The following is a 20,877-nucleotide window of genomic DNA, read 5'->3' on the forward strand; positions in this document are numbered from 1 at the left end:
ATGATACTTTAAGCATGTTTATCATGCCTTACCATGAATTGTTAATTGTTGGTATTGAAGAATCATACGTAATATGAATATTGTTGTGGCTTTTCCCCCCTTCTAATTATTGATAATATTATTGTTGTTAATATAATAATTTATACTCTATCATAGTTTCTGGGGTAGAACATAAACTGTGCATGTCAAAATATAATGAAATTAACATGGCACTTTTTTTAATATTTACATTCTAGCTACCTGATATGGATTTGAGTAAATATTACACTGCCATGCCCCTTAAGGAGTCTTCATTGGAAATATTCTTCAAGAGTGGACTTTTTAGCTGGGGAAGGCCTGGGGGAGGATCGGCATCCAATGCAGAGAAGACAGACGCTTCTGTACAGCCCGAGCACTATGAGTTCAAGTTAAGAAATGTTGAATTTCATGTACAGAAAGTAGGTTTTTTTCATTTTTCAAGTGTATTTCCCAATTTAAACATATCTTAGCTGCCTGTTCTAATTAAATCATTTCTGATACCATTCCAGAACTTGGTACTCTTTCATATTCTGTAAGCTACCGCCCCCCTTTCCTTCCTGCAGCTTCCATCTAGGAAATTGTAAGACTGAAACCTGTATAACAATTTTGCACAATTTGACCATGCTTGTTTAAGCACTATCAGAATGTTCAACCGTAATGCAACCAAATATGTAACAATTAATTATAAACAAACAACAAAAGTATTGCCCACTCTGGTTCTGCAGTTCTTATTTTGTACAATTTTTAAAATATAATCAATTAAGGGCTTTTTAGATAATGCCATTTCAGAAAGTGTGAATTTTTTTTTTCTATATTTGGCTATTAATATTTCAGCAAGTATTAGTAAAACATTCCGAGATGGAGGCAAAAGTCCAGGCAGATTTTTAACATGTTTTTTTATGATGTTGTTTATTTGTTTTGTGTTGTGTTTCAGTAAAGTGTTGCTGTCATGTGCTGTTGAAAGATTTTTACTGTCATATTCATCTTAGGTATTACTGAAGGCAATAATTGCATTTTCCTGGAAAGATACTTTCCCTTACTACCATCCTAATTTACCTTCAATGCAACAGATGTTTTTATTGTTCTAGGAATTTTTTTTCTGTGTGCATTCCTAAAATTCATTTCTCGTTGTAACACAAAAGCATTGTTGTAGCTCTTTCAGATGAAAAAAAACAGGAAGTGTCTGTCAGTTTTGAGAGATGGAATGGTACACCTACGTATCACTTCAATGTAAAATATATTTTTTTTTACAAATTTATAAATAAACCTGAAACACCACTACCATTTTTTAAAAGTACATGATTAAATCAGCGTTATTATATCAGCCTAGTGTATGAGGAACTTGGATAATTTATATATTTTAAAAAATTAATATGAATATTTGAGAAATAATGACGACAAACAAAAATGAATGTGATATACAATCATTAATTTTTAAAAAAAGAAAATTAAAAAAGATCTTACTAAAGACAATTATTAATACTAAACAAACCTCATATTGCAATATCTCTTTGAGAGCAGTTTGTCAAGTGGCTTTTCATTGGATAATGTATGGTCAATGTACAGAATTCCATTGCCTCGTTTACTGGCTTTCTATACTGGAAAGAAATAGACAACTGATGGTAGGAAAGAAGGAAAAACACATTTTAAGTTATAGGCATTAGTAAATTTTACATCTCAACATTAATGATATTTGTAAAAATGTTATATCATTCTATCCCTAATTTTAAATGTAGTATAAGGTAGTTCGGATGTTTCTGTAATTTCAGTGCTAAGTGTATTCCTTTCGTCCCATTTTTCAGGGCCAGTTTATAGGAGTTATCGGCCAGGTGGGTTGTGGGAAGTCAACTCTACTCTCTGCTGTACTGGCTGAAGTTGGCAAAGAAGCTGGAGTCGTGTGTGTTTCAGAAACAGACTCAGGTAAAGAATTATGAAAGTTAATGTCAAAGAAAGAGGTCAATCAATATATATTCTATGCACTATTTTACGTCATCGCAAGCTAAAACTAGTTCTGAGTCAATACTACTTGGAACTAATACATACTTGAACATTGTATCCAGGCCCATACCCAGGATTTTCTTGAGGGAGGGGCCAGATCCGAAAATGTATTTATATATGTGTGCATGTTTGTGTGGGTGTGTGTGTGTGTTCCACTTTAAACTGTAGGTCCAGTCCCAATTGCCTTTCTGTGTATAAAGTAGGGAGAGAGAGAGAGATTACAAAATAGTTCAAATTATTGTGTGTTCCGCAAATTAATAATGTTTTAAAATTTCCTTTGATTTTCTTATACCAGCGCCATTGAAAAGTCATGATAATTCTATGTTTAGAAAATAATAATTTATAAATTAAATGTTACTTATTTGCAATTATTATTACAATAAGGAACATGTCTAAATGTGAGTTAACAAAACAATTAATGAGATATTTTCGCATCATGACTGCCGTTCGAAGAAAGCCGGGACAGGGATGAAAAGTAATGGACTGTTCTGACTAAATCGTGAATCGGACGTCTGGTAGCCTTGCATCAATGGTTATAAACCTAAAAGTACCCAATATCGCAGACTGCAGACTTCTGTTAGCCTTCCTCTCTCCACAACAAACACATTCATTTATGCAAGAACAACATTTAATTACTTACAAATTTGAAAAATCGTGAATGTTATTTTCGTAGCTTTTTATAGGCTCACATTTAAATATTCCATGGTTCGAGGGGAACCATGTCCTCCATGGCCCTTTCCCTGGGTACGGGCCTGATTGTATCAATTTCAAGTTGTTCAGAATATTTATAAATGTTAACACCATATTTATGCCAATGTAGGATCACTTTTTTTTTTTTTTTTTACCTAAAATTGCACGAAACATAAGGGGAACATGTTACAGTCATTGAGTATTGCAGATATAGTTGAGGGAAAAACATTCAAAATATAATTTCTCTGCAAAAACTAAGGTAATTCTTATCTGAGAATGCTATATTTTAAACTGTACCTTAACAATTTGTACCTTTTGGAAAACTTAGTGCATGTGTATTTATTGAGAAACTTTCAGATACAGCACGTAGCCATTTTACACTGAAATCAGTAACAATGAAAAGAACAAAAATAAAAGTAACAAAATAAGACAAATATTAATATAAATAAGTCAAGATAGCACAATTAAATATTATTTAGTAACATATGTTCTGATAGTTAACCGAAAGGCATACTTTGTGGGAAATACATCAGCACTTGATGGGAGGTCGTTATATTGAGTGGGAAGTCTGTGGAAGAGCGATCTTTTTTGAATTTCCAGTCTAGGCTTTTTTGTGTAAAATAGATTTGTGTTGCGTGTTGAGTGCATAGGCACTCGAAAGTGGAATTCCTGGAGGAGCATGTTGCAACGGATTTTGCCATTGACAATTTTGTAAAGATACCTAAAATCATTCAGTAAACGGCGCTGATAGGGAGTCTGTAGGTTTAGCAAGAGATGTGGTGTTGGAAAATTGCATAATGAGGGAACCCTGTAACAAACTATAGCCAGGAAAAAGTTAAGAACAGAATCGATTCTGGAGAGCTGAGTGGGACATGCCATGGACCAGATGGGAGAGCAGTATTCTATTATTGGGGAGATGAATGATTTGAAGTACAAGGTGAGGGCTGATATGTCACTAATTTCGGTGAAACGATACAGTAAACCTAATAGACGCATAGCCTTTTTTGTCATGCCTGGTTGAAAACAATGCCTAGGTCTTTATGAGAGGATACTGCTTTGATGTTATTGCCAAAGATGGAGTAAGATGACTTTAACAGGTTCTTTTTGAGAGAGATGGTGAGAGTAGTACACTTTTCAGGATTTAATGTAAGTTTCCATGTCAGGCACCATGAAAAAAACGTTGTTATGTCATTCTGGAGAAGATGAGTATTGTTGGAAGTGGAGATTTCTCTGAAAATCTTACAGTCATCTGCGAAAAGAAGGTAATTACTAGAGGCGGCTGTGAGATGGTCGGTAAGGTCATCGACGAATTTGAATTGAGCAAATGCAGAGCTTTTTCTTGCCCTGCTCCCCAAAAAGTAAACCTTTAAAGAATATGTGGAGAATCCGTACAGTAGAAATACAACATGATGAATAAAGATTACACGAAGAGTCTCTAAAATGGATAAACTCTAAAGTATCCAGATAATGTGCATGTTTGGATATTTGAAATGCAGTTAGAAAATTATCCATTATCCAGATACAAAAATCCAAACCTTAATGAACATATTTGTATACTTTATTTGTTAAAACAAGAGATCATTAGATTTTATTAGCACCTATGAAAAAGAGTATATACACAGGGTGATAATTAATGAACTATATGAAATTAGATGGAAATTAGTGACAAACCACATAGTACACAAACTGTATTACACATGTAAACGGCACTACAGACATTCGGATTTAGGTTATGACATGTTCGATATGTCTGCCATCTCTGGCAATGATGTGGGGCAGACGAACAGCAAAATTCTGCATGACCCGCTGAAGTATCGATGCTGTCGATGACCTCCTGAATGGCAGTTTTCAGCTCGGCAATGGTTTTGGGGTTATTTCTGTACACCTTGTCCTTAACATAGCCCCCTTCCAGTGGCCTCTGGGTACCCCAGAGCCAGAATGCGGCCCCCAAAATACTCCTCCAGGACATTTTCACTTGCAAATGGCCGACATCAACACATTGCTTGCGCATACGCATACGAATTCCCATCATGCCCTGTGGCCAGCCACGCAGTTTGGACGTCATCACGTGAACTGTTCAGAAATTATTACTGTTTTATTTCATATAGTTCATTAATTGTCACCCTGTAGTTAGGATAATGAAAGGTTACCCACACAAACACACACAGTATGTTACAATTCAAAACTTTCTTTTATTCAGGTTTTGGTTTTGTAACCCAACAACCTTGGATTCAGCGAGGAACTTTGAGGGACAATATTCTTTTTGGGAAGAACTATGATCACAACAAATACATGTAAGTAATTTCTTAATTCATAAATTATTTGCAAATTGTACAATGTTCAGTATGAGGCCTTTGAACAGGACTTCCATTTACTATCAAAGTTAAAGTAACAAGTGTGGATTTAAATTGATGATGTTGATGGGTGCAATTAAGTATCTGCATTTTTGTTATTTAGCATCACTTTTCTGCCACTTTTGGCAAATCGTAAAGATGAGGATGAGTGATTATGAGATGAAATTGATGCAGAGACACAAATAACCCCTATGCGCATATCAGGACTCCGTTTTGGGACCAGGTAACGTGCGTGACCACTGAGTCAGCTCTAATAAAATACAAGGTAACCAAAATAGTTCTTGCTGTTTTTGATCGTCGGAAACAAAAAGGTGTAGAGCAAATGTCACATGCCGTTAGTCCTCAAAGTAATCCCCATCACAGGGTGGCTACTCACCAGGAATTCCTTGAATTCCAGGAATTACGTGTGAATTATTCGCTCCGGGAATTATGCGTGAATTCTGCTTGAATTTTTCTCCGTAGACGTGAAAAATTTCAACTTTTTAAAAATCACAATTACGTTAAATTTATACATACATACTGGGGCAAGTTTTTCGCAGCTTTGCTTTTATTTTTATCGAGGAAGGAAGAGCAAAATACAATAAAAGAGAATTTTCTTAATGTGTTTGCTTTGTTAGTGTCCTTTTTAGAACAAGGTATAATTGTATCTAAGAGACAGAAGATTATTATAAGATAAAATACCTTGAAGTTGATTTCTTTAAGTTGATTTGGTAAATTTGAAATTATTTTAGAAATAACAATTTTTCGTAGATTACTATATCCCGTAACATTTGTGACTTTTGTTCTTAGATGCATGTCTAGTGTGAGTGTGAAATGGCAAATGTTAACTCCGCACCTTAAATTAAATACATATACTGCTCAATTGAATTGAATTAGAATTTTTGGATACCTGGAATTGCACAGACCATTTATATTGTTGATATATTTGTGTGTGGGTGGTGAGAGACTGTAATACATAAGTTTGAAATAGAGAAAACACCTGCTTGTACCCTTGAATTTTTGGAAAGTTTGCCTTGAAAACCGGGAATTATACTTGAGTTTAACATGGTCCTAGAGTGGCCACCCTGCATCGGCATCCAGCATCTTTTATCAATATTCCTGTAGCTGTGCATGCCCTGGTGGTATTGCCTCATTTGCGAAGGATTTCCTACGAAGGTGGTTGTCCAGGAAATGAAAGAGGTGATAATCTGTTGGCGGAAGGTCCAGGGAGTAGGGTGGATGGCACAGTGTCTCCCAGCCAAGTTGTTGTATGGTATCCCTGACCACCCACGCCACAGACAGCCTGACATTGTTGTGAAGGAGCAGTACACCCTTGCAAATAACCAATGCTGGCTCCTTCTGCTTCAGTGCCTGTTACACACGTTCCAATTGCTGTCAGTAGAGGTCCCAATTGATGGTTTGGCCCATTGGTAACAGCTCGTAGTGCACCACTTGGCGACTAGAGCATGATCTTGAATGGGTGTAGAGGTGGCTTTGCGGTTTGAGGCACAGAGTCCTGTGTTGAAAACCAATGTTTGGCATGCTTGGGAGTGTCATATGAATATGGGTGTGTTGCAGTGCCAAGAAACAGGCTGTCACTCGTTGCTTGTTGGCTTTCGACTGCGTATAGGGTATCCACTTGTTCAACTTGAACATTTTTCCTATGCAGTGCAGGTGCAATCTGACTCTTTCATCGGAAACCTGGAAGCAGTTGGCAAGCTCACCACATGTTAAGCTGCTGTTCTCCTCTATGGCAACCTTCAGGGCCTCATCATCCAGGACCTGTGGCTGCCCACTGCGGGGTTATCACAAAGGGACAGAAATCCCAGGTGCGTTCATTCACAGCATTATCCCCAAAGGCTTGACATATTCGGGGACTTGATTTGGCTGCAGACGAGCTCAACTTCAAGTCATAAAGCAGAACACCCTGAACCAGCTGCTTCGACACCTCCATTTCTCCTCGCCACTGCTCAAGCTATGACTGCTGTGAGTGCACAACATGCCTGTATTAGGCAAGGTCAATGTCCCCTCTTCCACCCCAACCACTTTTACAGCATGTGGCACACATATTTCTGTATTAGTGATCACTTCTCCCCATGCGACATCAAAAACGGCAAAATTTTTTTGGTTACCTTGTATTTACTCTATGCACTCTAATTTCATCAAATTTACCATTGTCCAATACACTTCTCAGAAAGTTTTTGTTCGATTGTGTTCATTGGGTGTTATAGCTTAAAACATTGTATGGCTTAATTAGTTGCTTCCACAAAATACGTCACACTTTTGGGTGTGGTATGCCAACTTCCCACTTTTTCGAGGACTCCGTTGGAAAGCCTTTCTAACGTGGTCGGTCCAGTCCTGATTAGCCTTACTGTACATAAAGTGGACTTGAAACACCAATTCAATCAAATCAAAACTACAGGACATTGCCTATTATGAAAGGAAACTTTGAGAGTGTCTCCATCACTTAATCTGGTCAAAAATGCCAAATGTTTCATGACCTGCCCAGAGAAAAATATTGAAATCCTGACAATCATTTTGAATAACCGTGTATATTCTGTTAGATTTTACGAAGTGGAATTTCTGAAATTTTCTTTAAATTTTGCTACAATAGAACCTCGATTTTTCAGTTTGTAGGGGATCAAGGATAAAAAAATTTGAATCCAGAAAAAATGTATGACATTTTGCTCTACCATGAAGATTAAATGTATATTGAATAATATAAAATCCAGGTGCTACTACAATTGTAATTTCCTTTCACTATTATTTTTTGGTTTTATTGCTTGCATTAACAATTTGCCAATTTTAGGGCCATACTGGATGCATGTTGCCTGGATGAAGACATAAAAGCATTGCCGGGAGGTGACCTGACTTCTGTTGGGGAAAGTGGGGTGACTCTAAGTGGTGGCCAGAAAGCAAGGGTTGCTCTTGCTAGAGCAGTTTATCAGGTGGGCATACTTGTATTTCATACCATCCTATAATTATAAGCAATATCTAAGGCAATTTGTTATTATTTTTCATTATCACCTGTGTCAGTATTGGAATTTTTTTCCATAATTTACAATTTAAGGAGTGTAAAAATATTATCAGGAAAAATCTAGGCCATTATTATGATAAGTTATGATAATTCTGTGCCTTTAAGACAATGCTAAACCTGATTGTAGTCTGTTTCCCTTCAGTTAGAACCAGAAAACTTTTTATTTTGCATTTTATTGCATTTTTTCATTTTTGAGGTTTCATTTTGTTCCTTCCGTGTTGTCTCCTACATTTTAAATTCATTACAAACATAACTTACATATTTAATTTTCCTAATAAGGTATTTTTTATCAAGTATGCTGTTAATTGAAAATATGGTCAATGCAAAGCACATTATTATTTTTGAGTGTCTTTGGCAATGGATCACATAATTGTGGTAAATTTGTTTTTCCTCCAGCAAACTTAAAATACTTCTGGTTAAACCTAATTTGAAGTTCCCTTGCTGGCCACTGTTATCGCTTTATTCTGTGCTTTTAAAGTAAAATTAGTCACCAAAAAAATTATAACCTGATGCATGCGAGACACAACTGTATCTTTAGATGCTGATCAACTACTGTATCGTGCAAGGGTCGCTCTGAAAGGAAGGATAGTTTAAACCACAAAACAACGGTTTATTTTAGACCATTTTTTAAATTTTTTTAGGTCATTTTTCAACAATTTTAGCGGCTATTTTTTAGATTTTTAGGCAATTTTAAGTCATTTTTTAAGATTTTTAGGTAATTTTTGAGGTCATTTTTCGAGATTTTTTAGGTCATCAATTTCCTAGTCTTAGTTATCATGATGTTTTGTTTTGGCCAAATGCAGGATAAGTCCATTTACCTCCTGGATGACGTGCTATCAGCAGTGGATGTCCACGTTGCCCGGACTCTCTTCCAAAAGTGCATCATTGGTCTCCTCAGGAACAAAACAAGGATCCTGTGCACTCACCACGTGCAATACCTGCTCTCTGCTGACTGGATTTTGGTGCTGGAGGATGGCAAGATAACGTCTCAGGGTGAGCTAACAGTTGAATCCAATGAAATCATGGTTGCACGTTGTTCATTAAATTTATTAGGTCTCAAATTTTTATATATACTAGGGATGGGACCAATTAATCGGTACTCTATCGGTATCGGCCGATATAGGCATATCGGTGTATCGGTTTATCGGTAAAATTACCGATTATTTTACCGATCCGTTATATCGATTATTATCTGATAATTTAGTGCAAAATTCTGCCATTTTGTTGTAATTTTTATGGATAATATCCATGCCCTACTTTCTAAAAAAGTAAATGTCTAAATATGCAATTTATCTTGCACTGCAGTCACCTTGAAACACACATTTATTATAGAGGTCATTGAACCTTTCAGGTTCTTCAAGGACCATTTCTAATTTTATATCGGATCGGTAGAATATCGGTTATCGGTATCGGTAAATTTTATATCGGTACTTTGTTGGTATCGGCCAAAATTTCATATCGACCCATCCCTAATATATACACTAGGGATGGGATAGATTAATTGGTATTGGCCAATATAGGAATATTTGTGTATCGGTAAGATTGCAGATTGTTTTACCGATCTGATATACCCATAAATATCTTATAATTTAGTGCAAAATTCTGCCAGTTTGTTATAATTTTTATGGATAATCTCCATGCCCTACTTTATTAAAAAGTAAATGTCTAAATATCTTTATCTAAATGTATTTTGCACTGCAGTCACCTTGAAATACATTTATCAAGGAGGTTAATGAACCATTCAGGTTCCTCAAGGACCATTTGGAATTTGTTATCGGATCAGTAGAATATCGGTTATCGGTATTGGCAAATTTTATATCGGAACCGTATTGGTATTGGCCAAAATTTCATATCGGCCCATCCCTAACATGCGCAGTGCCTGTTCAAAGTTGTTAGTGCTGGAAAATCACTTGCATGGAGGTATAGAAATCAGTCTTGAAGTAAATAGTATTAGACGCAACACTGATAACCATACATAAAGAGATCTTACTGATTTGCACCAATTAGTTCAAAGTGTTCATAAATTTCAAAATTTAAATCTTAATTGGAACTATCCACTATCAATCTACCCAAGTCGTGCTTTAAAGTATTTATAATAATTTCACAGAAGATAATTGTTTAATCACAAAAACCCATTTCTCCCTGCAGTGCCATTGCCAAACAATGGAAATTTTAACATTTTGCCTAATTTCCAGGGTATGTATAGTCTGTGAAAATGTTACATGGCACTTTTGCAGACCCTACAAGGTACCCAAACACTGTAAAAGTATCAGTTGGTAACACTGTTTAAATTCAAATCAATACACATCCGGTGCGAGCCTCAGCAACTGGACGGTTCACAGGTGGTGGATAGTGAAACATCCCTTAGATATGAGGGGGAGCTGCAAATAGGACCGAGGTGGCAAGGCTATCAGGGTGTGGAGGGTGTCCAGTGGCATGGACATATTCAGCAAATACCACAAATACCCATCGACAGCCTTGCGTCATGGCAAATAAACACCGCCATGAAAGTGTTTGACCCCACTGCCTTGTGGGCCTGGAGGGATCCAGAAAGGCTAAGGGAGTTGGAACCCTAACAGAAAACAAGGTTATACCTGGGAACCCATAGATGGTAGCCCCACCACCCAGGTGTAGGCTGTGACAGGCCCGATTAGCCGACAGCCGAAAACATTTAAAAATCGAGAAAAGAAAGAAGCAAACTGGACTGAAAATTGGAGACGATGCGTGCTACAAATAGAGACATTGAATATTGGAACACTGACAGGAAGGACTGAAGAAACTGTGGATCTAATGGAGAGAAGAGGAATCGACATCTTTGGATTGAGCGAAACAAATGGAAAGGAAGATGAGAAATGAAATTGAGAAAAGACTATAAACTGTACTGGGCATGTACTGAAGAGGGCAGGAGAAGTGGGGTTGGACTTGTGGTCAGAAGTGGAATAAGTGAGGAAGTAGAAAGGGTAAATGACAGAATAATAAAACTAAAAATGAATGTAAGAGGGAAAGTGATAGAAATAATTCAAGTGTATGCCCCATAAACAGGATGTACAAGGGAGGAGAAAGAATGAATTTGATGAAGACTTGGAAGAACATGTAGGAAAGGAGTAGCAAATTGTGATGGGTGATTTTAATGCACAAGTGGGAAGAGACAGGAAAGGGTATATAGAAATACGTGGAGCAGATGGATGGGGACAGAGGAATGAGGAGGGAAGAAGGCTACTAGACTTTTGTAAGAGAAACGGACTGTTAGTAGGAAATAGCTGGTTTAAGAAGAAATATGACAGCCATAAAATCACAAGATACAGTTGGAATAATGAACAAAAGTCTGTAATAGATTATATATTGTTAAACAAGGAAGTAAAGAAGAAAATGAACAACATTAAAGTAATACCCAGTGAGAACTTAGACAGTGACCACAGGCTACTAGTAGAAATGTGAGGAGATGGGAATTAAAAGATAGAAGGGAGGAACAAGAATGAAGGATAAGATTGGAAATTGAAGGATAAGATGATAAAAGAGAAATATCAAGACATATTGAAAACAAAGTGCCAATTGATGAACCCAAAGGAGTAGAAACAGAATGGATAAGATTTAAAACAGAATTAGTAGAAGCAGCCGTAAAGGTATGTGGAAGGACAAGCAAGAAAAGATAGAAGAAAGAAACACCATGGTGGAATAAAAGAACTAGAGGCGCAGTGAAAAACAAAAATGATGCATTTAGAAAATAGTTTAAATGTAAATCACAAAATGCACGAAAAGAGTATGTGAAAAAGAAGAAAGAGGCAAGAACAGTAATAAAGGAGGAAAGAGGAAAGTGGATGGAAGAATGGGTCAAAGTGCTAGAAGATGATGTAGATGGGAACAAAAAGTATTATATGGATTAGTGAGAGAGGGGAGAAGAGAAAGAGGAGACAGCTGTAAACTAAGGGATGAAAGGGGAAACATTGTAGAAGAGGATGAAGAAATAAGGTGAATGTGGAGAAATCTTTTCTAGAAATTGCTGAAAGTGAAAAAAGGAAATGAACATGAAGAAATGAAGGAAAAAAATGAATCTCACATGGAAAGAAGTGGAGGAAGCACTGAAGAGAATGAAGAAAGGCAGAGCACCTGGAGTAGATGAATTGCCAGTGGAAATGATCTAGGAGCAGGAGTAATTGGTGTACAGTGGCTATACAGACTGTTGAAAACAGTGTGGCAAGAGAGAGAAGTGCCAAGAGATTGGACAAATGGACTAATTCTTCCCATATTCAAGAAGTGTGACAGAAAGGAATGTGAAAACTAGGGGAATAACACTGTGCCACTCAGCAAAGGTGTATGAGAAAATATTAGAGAAAATAATATGGGGAAATGACAGAGCTGAACATGAGAGAGGAACAGTTTGGATTTAGAAGAGGCAGATCAACAGAAGAACTGATATTCAGCATAAGGCAAATGCAGGAAAGACACTACGAGTATGAAAATGATTTGATTATGGCATTCCTATTTGTAGTGTGGACAGAACAAAGATTTGGAAGGCTCTAAGAGAGAAAGGGGTCGAGGAAGAGATAGTGTGTACAGTGCTGAGCACATACAAGGCCAATTAGAGCTGTGTGAAGACACCAGTGCGAAGAACAGAGTGGTTCGTTATGAGTAGGGAACGGAACTTTATGTGCTAAAAAACTCAGAAATATTTATTTTTTATGTGTCATAAATGTTGAAAATATGTGATAAAAACAGGAAAATATGTGACAAAAATAAAAACATTTGGTAACAAAAACAAACTATAACATGCATTTTAAACACCTGAAATTAGTTTCTAAATGATTACCTCTTAGCGACCTATTTTTTGGAAGAGTTGCAGTGGATCACCATAGTTTTTTCCAAATTCTCCATTGTAAATCTGTGACGATTATCTCTAAAAAGCATTCATATTGTGAGAAAGATCGCTCCACGTCACAAGAAACAATTCTTGCATATTTGAAGCACGAAATGTCACTAACGCTGAAGTTTTCCAAAGCTTCCTCTTCCTCTACTTCACCTCCTTCCAAAACACATGCAATTTGGCACAATGTTTGAAAACCTTGGTTTTTCCCCAAAAGTTCTGTACATTTAGACATTTAGATCCAGTGAGTTCTTTCAGTTTCGTTTCTACTATACGGACTTTACCAATGGAAGCTGCCAAAGTGTTCGCGGACGATTCAAGCTTTCATATGGAATTAGAGAGAATGGACAGGTTTGTTGAGATGTATGCCAATTCGACTTTTAAGGAGGGCTCCATCAACAGTTCTTGCAGAATTCTTCTTTGTCGAGTTCATTTACAACAGATACAATTTTTTTCAAAGTTCTGGGCATAACATCTGCATCGCGTAACTACAGGTGTAGGGGGAAGGGGAACCTCAGGACATTTTTGTTTAAAAATGTCTATTCTTCTAGGCGACTTGAAGAAAACTTTCTTCCCATTTGAAACCAGTTTATCGACATTGGGAAAAAGAGCTCTTATCTTTTCACATATTCTATGCAACGCATGCGCGACACATGTAACGTGCACCATTTTGGGGTAGCTAACGGCAAGACCACTGCATGTAAGCTGCAGCATCTGTCAAGAGAAGAACATTGTCAAATTTTATGCCTTCTGGCCACAATAGCTGCATTGCTTCATTAAAAAGCCTTGCTATCGTTACGTGTAGCCAGCCCCAGCTACACTCGGCTATTTTTTCCCAATAGGATCGTAGGCGAGGTGCCAGAAGTCTGCCAGCGAGGGTGCTCAAAGACAAAACAAACCTAGCACTCTCGATATGAAAGAGGTGGGGAGAATAAACATTTTTCCTTCGAGGATTTCGAGGTAGATGAAGTCAATGAGCGATTTTATGTATTTAAAATGAAAATTCGCAAAATATGTATTTACATACGGAAAACTGGAAAATATGTGTTTTTATGTAAAATAAAATTTGCTGTGTTGACATATAAGGCTATGATCAGAATTTTTGCAAAAATGAGGGTCTCTATCTTATCGCAGAAAAAAACATTTATTTACCTGAAGTTCCTTTCCCTAGTTATGAGTAATTGACTAAAACAGGGAAGTGCTCTTTCCCCACTGCTCTTCATAATTACAATGGATGCAATTAACAAAGAGATGGGGAAGAAGATAGGAGAGGAAGAGATGAAGGTCCTGTTGTTTGCTGATGACTTAGTAACAGTGGCGTGCGGTGACATTTAAACTAGGGTACGCAACATGGGCCATCCGAAATGGATTATGGGGGCCAGAACCCCCCCCCGTCTCCCTGGCCATCATGTTATTTAGAAAATAACTTCTTTCTACAATTTTATAATGGAAAATTTCTCGTCCTTGTATCAATATCCAAATGTAACGAGGTAAAATATATGTATGATATTTTATATTCGCAAATATATTCTGATAGTAGCTACGTAGAGTCCAACAAATCAACTTCGATTATTTCCTGCATGCAGTGCGATGAACATTGAACGGAAAGAAATGGCACAATCATTTTCCGTCCTTTCAAATTTCATGTAATAAATTTGATAAATCTCAGTATCCTCTACTATTTCACACCTTTCGCAGAGGAAACCAACGAATAAGGCCAACAATAAAGTTTCACTGTTTTTCTACTGTCAATCACTCTGTAGAGATTTTTTTTTTCTTCTTCTCAAAAATCAAAATGCCTAATATACTACTTACCATCCTTCACAACTCCTGCCTGAAACAATTCTTCCAACTCAGGAACAGACCTTCCATTTCGGATTGTTTACAATTTTTTCGTAAATTCCGAAAATCCCTTCTCCAGAACGTCATCAATAACTCCCGGTCCCCCTATTTTATCACTTCACAGCACCGACAAACAATAGAGATCCTGTAATGTAAATAATATGAACGAAACACTCGCTGCAAATTTCACACGACAGAAGAAAGCAAAAGTCAACCTCCCACGGTATGTTGTGTCCGGTCCCGCTATGCCCGAAAACCACGCGTTCTTGTGTACGAATGAATCGGAGTTGCCAGTCGACAAAGTATTTTGTAGAAGGGAGATAATTAAGGACAAGTAGAAAATACGTCAGCATAGATCCCAGAACACTTCAAAAGCTAAACTACCGTACATCACTTTGCAATGTCTGGCGGGAGGGGGGGGGGGGGGGGCGCTCATTCAAATCCCATTGTAAGTGTTGTGTTTTATTATGTTTTTCTTTTATCATTCATTCATATCGTCGGGTCAACAATCAACACCCATGCTATGGAACTCAAAGGAAATGTTGATCCCGAAAGGAGATAACAGATACTTTCATACACTGAGAATTGTGCGAAACTTGAAAATTGTTCACATATTTTCCCCTCGACACAGTGACAGTCCAGTCTGGTCCTCACCTCCCTATACGAAAAAAAACCTTGCTAGGGTAACTTTACCCTCACATAAATATTTTATATGTGATAGTTTACGCGTATATTAAATATGATCTTCCACCACTACATATTCTTGCCCTCCTCTCTGATTCCTGTATCACTTTTTATAATGTATTTTTATTGCAACCCAACACAGTGATCTATCTACGCGTGGCTGCTAAATGCTAGTAAGCTAAGCATTCCAGAAAAAAAATATATGTTGACTACTGTCAACACTGCATACGCTGTCAAAATCTTGGGTACCCTCACCGCTTAGAACCAGGAAAAAAGTGGGAGAGGGGGTACGTGCGGGCAGACCCAAACACGTGGTTGGGGCTGATATGAGCCAATGGGGCTACCTTCCGAATTTCTAGGGTACCAAGCAGAAGAAACAGCGTCTTTCTGCGGAAATCGGCAACGCGGATCGGGTGGGTGTCGAAGTCACAATCGGGATCATTCGGGACTGCCTTCAGGAAGGCAGCAGCGTGTTCGTGCGGAAATCGAAATTTCTTGCAGTGGAACTGCTTTCGGAGCGATTACTGTTGAATTTTCATGTTCGGGGAAGACGAAAAAATGTTCATTTTTTCTTACTTCGTTGTGGGTACGCAGAGCGTACCTTGCGTATCCCGAATGCACGCCGCTGCTTAGTAATATAGGGGAACAGGGAAGAAGAAGTACAGAGAGAGCTTGATGGTTGGAATGAGGAAATCAGAAGAGCAGGCATGAAATTCAGTGCAGAAAAGAGTGAGGTGCTAATAACACTGAGGAACAAATTAAAACTTTTCGTTTTGCCGCTGGATGAAAATAGGTGATCTTTAATAAATTGGGTACGCTGATTTCAAAAATCATAACTAAAATGCTCTATCACATACCATTTCTGGCGGAAACCATTTTGAAAAATTTTCACCGCACATTAAAGAAGGGTAAAATATAGCATTTAGCTCCAAACCTTATTGTTATAATGTAAATTTTAGTAATACATTGGGTTCATAGAATACCAAATATGATTGTATATGATGTAGTTATGACATGCACTAAAATTTGCAATTGCAGTCAAATAGTAAACATTAAAGTAAACAATAAACTAACCAGTAAAAGGAATACATGTTCAAAACGTATTTCTGTATGATTTTCGCTTGTAGCAGGCATATTGAACATCTGAGACTGTGTTCTAGCAGTAATCTGCTGGTAAACTGGGGGATCATCTCCCTTTATAATGTTTTTCCATTTCTGGGATTTGTTGGTGAAAGAGCTTGCCCTGCTCGTCACTTACTGCACCCAGATTGGGGGGGGGGGGGGAAGTCTACATGGGAACAGAGAAAGTGGATCTTGAGAGACATATTGCATCCCATTTCTTTGTATGTTGCCAGCATTCGTTCTACAAGTTCAGAGTAATTGTGAGCCCTATGGTTGCCAAGGAAATTGCGACACGCACTTTTGAACGCACCCCATGCTGCTCTCTCACATTCACTTAGCAGTTCTTTAAAATTGGGATCGTTCATTACCTCCTGGATTTGAGGGCCAAAAAAATCCCTTCATTTCTTTTAGCATCGCTTACACCAGGAAATTTGATTCGTAAGTGCACTTTCCTTCTTTGTTCATGGCCTTATCAAAGTTCTTCATTAACCCCAACTTGATGTGCAGTGGTGGGGGGGGGGGGATAACACATTGTTGGCGTCGACAAGAGGTTTGTGAGAGACACGTTTTTCACCAGGTGTGTAACACAATGTGGAAGGCCAGTGTTTAGTTTTGTAATGCATGTCCTTTGCTCTTCTGTCCCATAGACAGAGGGACAGAGGAAACAACAGAATTTTGTGAACCCTGATTGCATCCCCAAAAGAATTCCCAGTACCTTCAGATCAGCACAGATTTTCCACTGCTGCTTGTCGTAGCTAACACTTGTGAGAATCAAAGCTATGTTTTCGTATGTTTCCTTCATTTCACTCGAACGAGCAACTGGCACTGAAGGTTTCTCATTTCCATTATGCAGACGGACCACCTTCAAGCTAGTATTTGACGCATCGATGAAAAACCTCCATTCGTCTGATTTATAGTTTTCTCTCAACACTTGCACTAATCCAGTGACATTGTTGCAGTTATACCAGGGACCCATTCATATTAAAAAGGAAGAATATTTTAGTTGACATTTTCTGAATGTAATACTTGTCCCTGGTTCCAGCAGGCTCCATCCACCCTTGCAGTCTTGAACCCAGCTGTTCCGCTTCTTTCTTTGTAAGGTTCAAATCACGTACTAAATCATTTCTTTCTTTCTGGGTGACTCTTGAAAGTCAGGATCATGTCCGAGAGAAGATATCGGTTCATCTGAGGAAGTTTCTGTTTCCTCTTCCAAAGACCATTCCAATGGTGGCTTTGGAACAGGTAATGTCTCATCATGTTGCACTGGTCTTATCGCAGAAGGTAAATTTGGATACTGTAGGATATTTTTGGATTTTCTTGAGAATCCCATAACATTAGTTAAACAAAAGTAACAATCAGTAACGTGATCTCGAGGTTCGCGCCATACCATGGGAACAGCAAAGGGCATAGATAGATGGGTACCATGTAACCACCCTCATAAATATCGCGAGCATCTACTGCAATAGACATGATGAGCCCACCCTTTATCTTGGTCTCTGATTTTGCATCCGAAATATTGCTCGTAAGCTTTCTTCACTAATGGTGTAATTGAGTTTCGTTTGGATTTTGTTGTGAACTCACTACACACATAGCAATACAGATTTGGTGAATTTACACATTTACGAGGCATCACTGCACTATTTTCAAGTACCACACAAAACAATCGCATTGAAGCACACAACATAACGCACAACCTACACTTCCAGCGAACTGAGCGTAACTGATAAAGACACATTACAATAAGTCACCTTGCTTCTTTAACAGACTTTTCTCTACTCTTATCTTATCTGGTAAAAAATAAACAACAATGTTTGCCCTTTTTTGTTGTCGTTACAATGCTTTCTTCATATTACGCAGGAAAAACAGCCACACGTGTTCTCTTGAAGAACATATGTGGCGAAAAAAAAGCTTTGCCACATTTACTTTAATTTTGTGTTATTTCAAAAACTAGACGTGTTGGAGAAAAAAGAACATCATTTTTGTGTTCAGCAAGTCAATAAAACATAGAAATAGGTTGTTTTCCGGTCGCGGCAAATTACATTGTTCCTCAGTGTAACAAGAAACAGAGCCAGAAATGAACCAAGCATAAAGATGGACAAGGAAGAGTTGAGGGTAGTGGAGAGCTTCAAATATCTAGGAAGCATAATTGAGAGAAGCGGAAGAATAGATGAGGAGGTAAACAGAAGAGGAGAAATAGGTGGTGGACTATATGAAAGCATTCCAAGATTAATATGGAACAGGGATGTACCTATGAAATGCAAGAAGGTAATATATAACACATACTATGTGCCAATAATTACATACAGAGCAGAGACTTGGACACTGACAGAGAGAGACAATAGAAAGATGCAGGCAGTGGAGATGAATTTTTTAAGGAGTATATTGGAAAGACCAGAAGGGATAGAATAAGGAATGAGGAGATCCGACAGACAGTGGGTGTGGTGAAGCCTCAGGACAGGATAGATCAGGCACAGATGAGATGGTTCGAACACATGAAGAGGATGGATGCAGAAAGGCTACCAGTAAGAGCTTACAATGCACAAGGAGTGGGAATAAGGCCAAGGGGGAGACCAAGATGTTGGTGGAAAGAGCAGATAGCGGAGAGTGTTAGGAGAAGAGGACAAGATTGGAAGACCGTGGAAAGAGAGGAGTGGTGGAAGACCAGGAAAAAATGGAGAGGCTTGAATTCTATGCCGACCCAGCCAGAGGCAGGAAATAACAAAGGATGATGATGACTGATATCACCAGTATCAGCCAGCACCAACACATTGGCATCAGTGTCGGCTCAACCCTAGTTGTAAGCCAATTCACTACATTTGTTGAAGAAAGTCAGAACAGGTGACACGATTTAGAGTATTGATAGACTGATATGATTTTTAATTTCCAATTCCCTTAAAGTACAGATGTAAAATTTACTGGCATGCTAATAACCTATATTTTGGCGACTCAATATAAAATGTCAAATGTTAACTGCATGTAGGTAGGTGACTGTAATGGGTTTTTGCTTTGAAAAAGAAACTGTGTATTTAGATATTTACTTTACTTACCTAGGCATGTGTCAGCAATAATAGCTGTAACAAAATTGAAGAGTTTTGTACTAACTTACATCCTGTTCATAGATGTATCATATTGGCAAAATTCTCATTATTTTACAGATAAATCAAAACAATCATATGCATCGGTAGCATGCAAATATGTGGGTGACACTAAAAGTTTTTAGATGCAGCAACACTGATTGCAGCAATACATTGTCTCTAGGATATGTTGAAGTTAGTAGTCTGTGAAGTGTGATAATGCTGCAGAATTTATAGTTGTTAATTGTTGTGTGCCAGAAATTAGTAAATTATTGTCGTGTGTGTACAGTAAAATGGATTTAACATGGGAGCACTTCAGAGCAATGATTTTTTACGATTTTCGAGCAGGTTTAACGCAGCAGCAATGTTATGAAAGGCTCCGAAATGCATTTCAGGAGGAAGCCCCATGCCGTGCGACTGTGTTTAATTGGTTTTTAGAATTTCGACGTGGACGTCAGAAACTCAGTGATGAATTACGTGATGGTCGTCCTGTGACAGAAACTTCTCAAGAAAACGTCGACAGAGTGCGTCGCATGATAGAGTAAGATAACCGGGTGACATATGCAGTTATTAGTGCAACACTGGGTATTGGTATGAGTCAGGTTCAAACGATCCTGCATGACCGCCTTGGTGTCAGGAAGCTCTGTGCCAGATGGATCCCACACCTTACTCAGGAGCAAAAGCAGGCACGGGTCACATGGTGAATGAAAATGGTGGACAAATTTAACCAAGGACAATCAAATGCAGTGTATGACATCGTAACAGGGGACGAAACTTGGGTGTACTGTTATGAACCCGAGAGCAAACGACAGTCGACGCAGTGGATCTTCCCGGATGAAGACCCACCAACAAAAGTCAGGAAGGGACGAAGTGTTGGCAAATAAATGGTTGCCACTTTCTTCAGTCGGATGGGCCATATTGCAACAGTGCATTCAAGAGGTGCCTGCAGATGTGTGGTCCCTGTGCTTTCACACTTGGTTTGAGCGGATGAACAAGTGTATCAACTGTCAAGGAGAATACTTTGAAAAATTATAGCATTCATACTTTTGGTCTTCAGTGTTTTACTTGCGCGTGTCTAAAAACTTTTAGTGTGACCTATCGTATTTAGTGAAATTCAAACAATAACTTTCGGAAAAACTATTCTTTGTAGCATTGTTTTTAATTGACTAAGACTAAAGATTTTAATTGAGATCTGAAGCTTTGAGAGGTATTTTTTTT

General features: G+C 38.0%; 1 protein-coding gene across 2 annotated transcripts in view; it reads left to right on the forward strand.

Annotated features, from left to right (window-relative positions):
• The window catches only part of LOC145982360 (ATP-binding cassette sub-family C member 10-like), a 101,968-nt gene that overhangs the window by 40,826 nt on the left and 40,265 nt on the right, over window positions 1-20,877 (forward strand). For both annotated transcript variants that reach the window (XM_083115915.1, XM_083115916.1), the window contains exons 9-13: window positions 237-437; window positions 1,821-1,938; window positions 4,907-5,000; window positions 7,849-7,987; window positions 8,880-9,069. In XM_083115915.1, coding sequence (XP_082972041.1) covers window positions 237-437; window positions 1,821-1,938; window positions 4,907-5,000; window positions 7,849-7,987; window positions 8,880-9,069 — 742 coding nt within the window. The remainder of the gene's footprint in view (window positions 1-236; window positions 438-1,820; window positions 1,939-4,906; window positions 5,001-7,848; window positions 7,988-8,879; window positions 9,070-20,877) is intronic.

Source organism: Lepisma saccharinum, unplaced genomic scaffold (assembly GCF_977018435.1).
Source record: "Lepisma saccharinum unplaced genomic scaffold, izLepSacc3.1 HAP1_SCAFFOLD_150, whole genome shotgun sequence".
In the NCBI taxonomy this organism is placed as follows: domain Eukaryota; kingdom Metazoa; phylum Arthropoda; class Insecta; order Zygentoma; family Lepismatidae; genus Lepisma; species Lepisma saccharinum.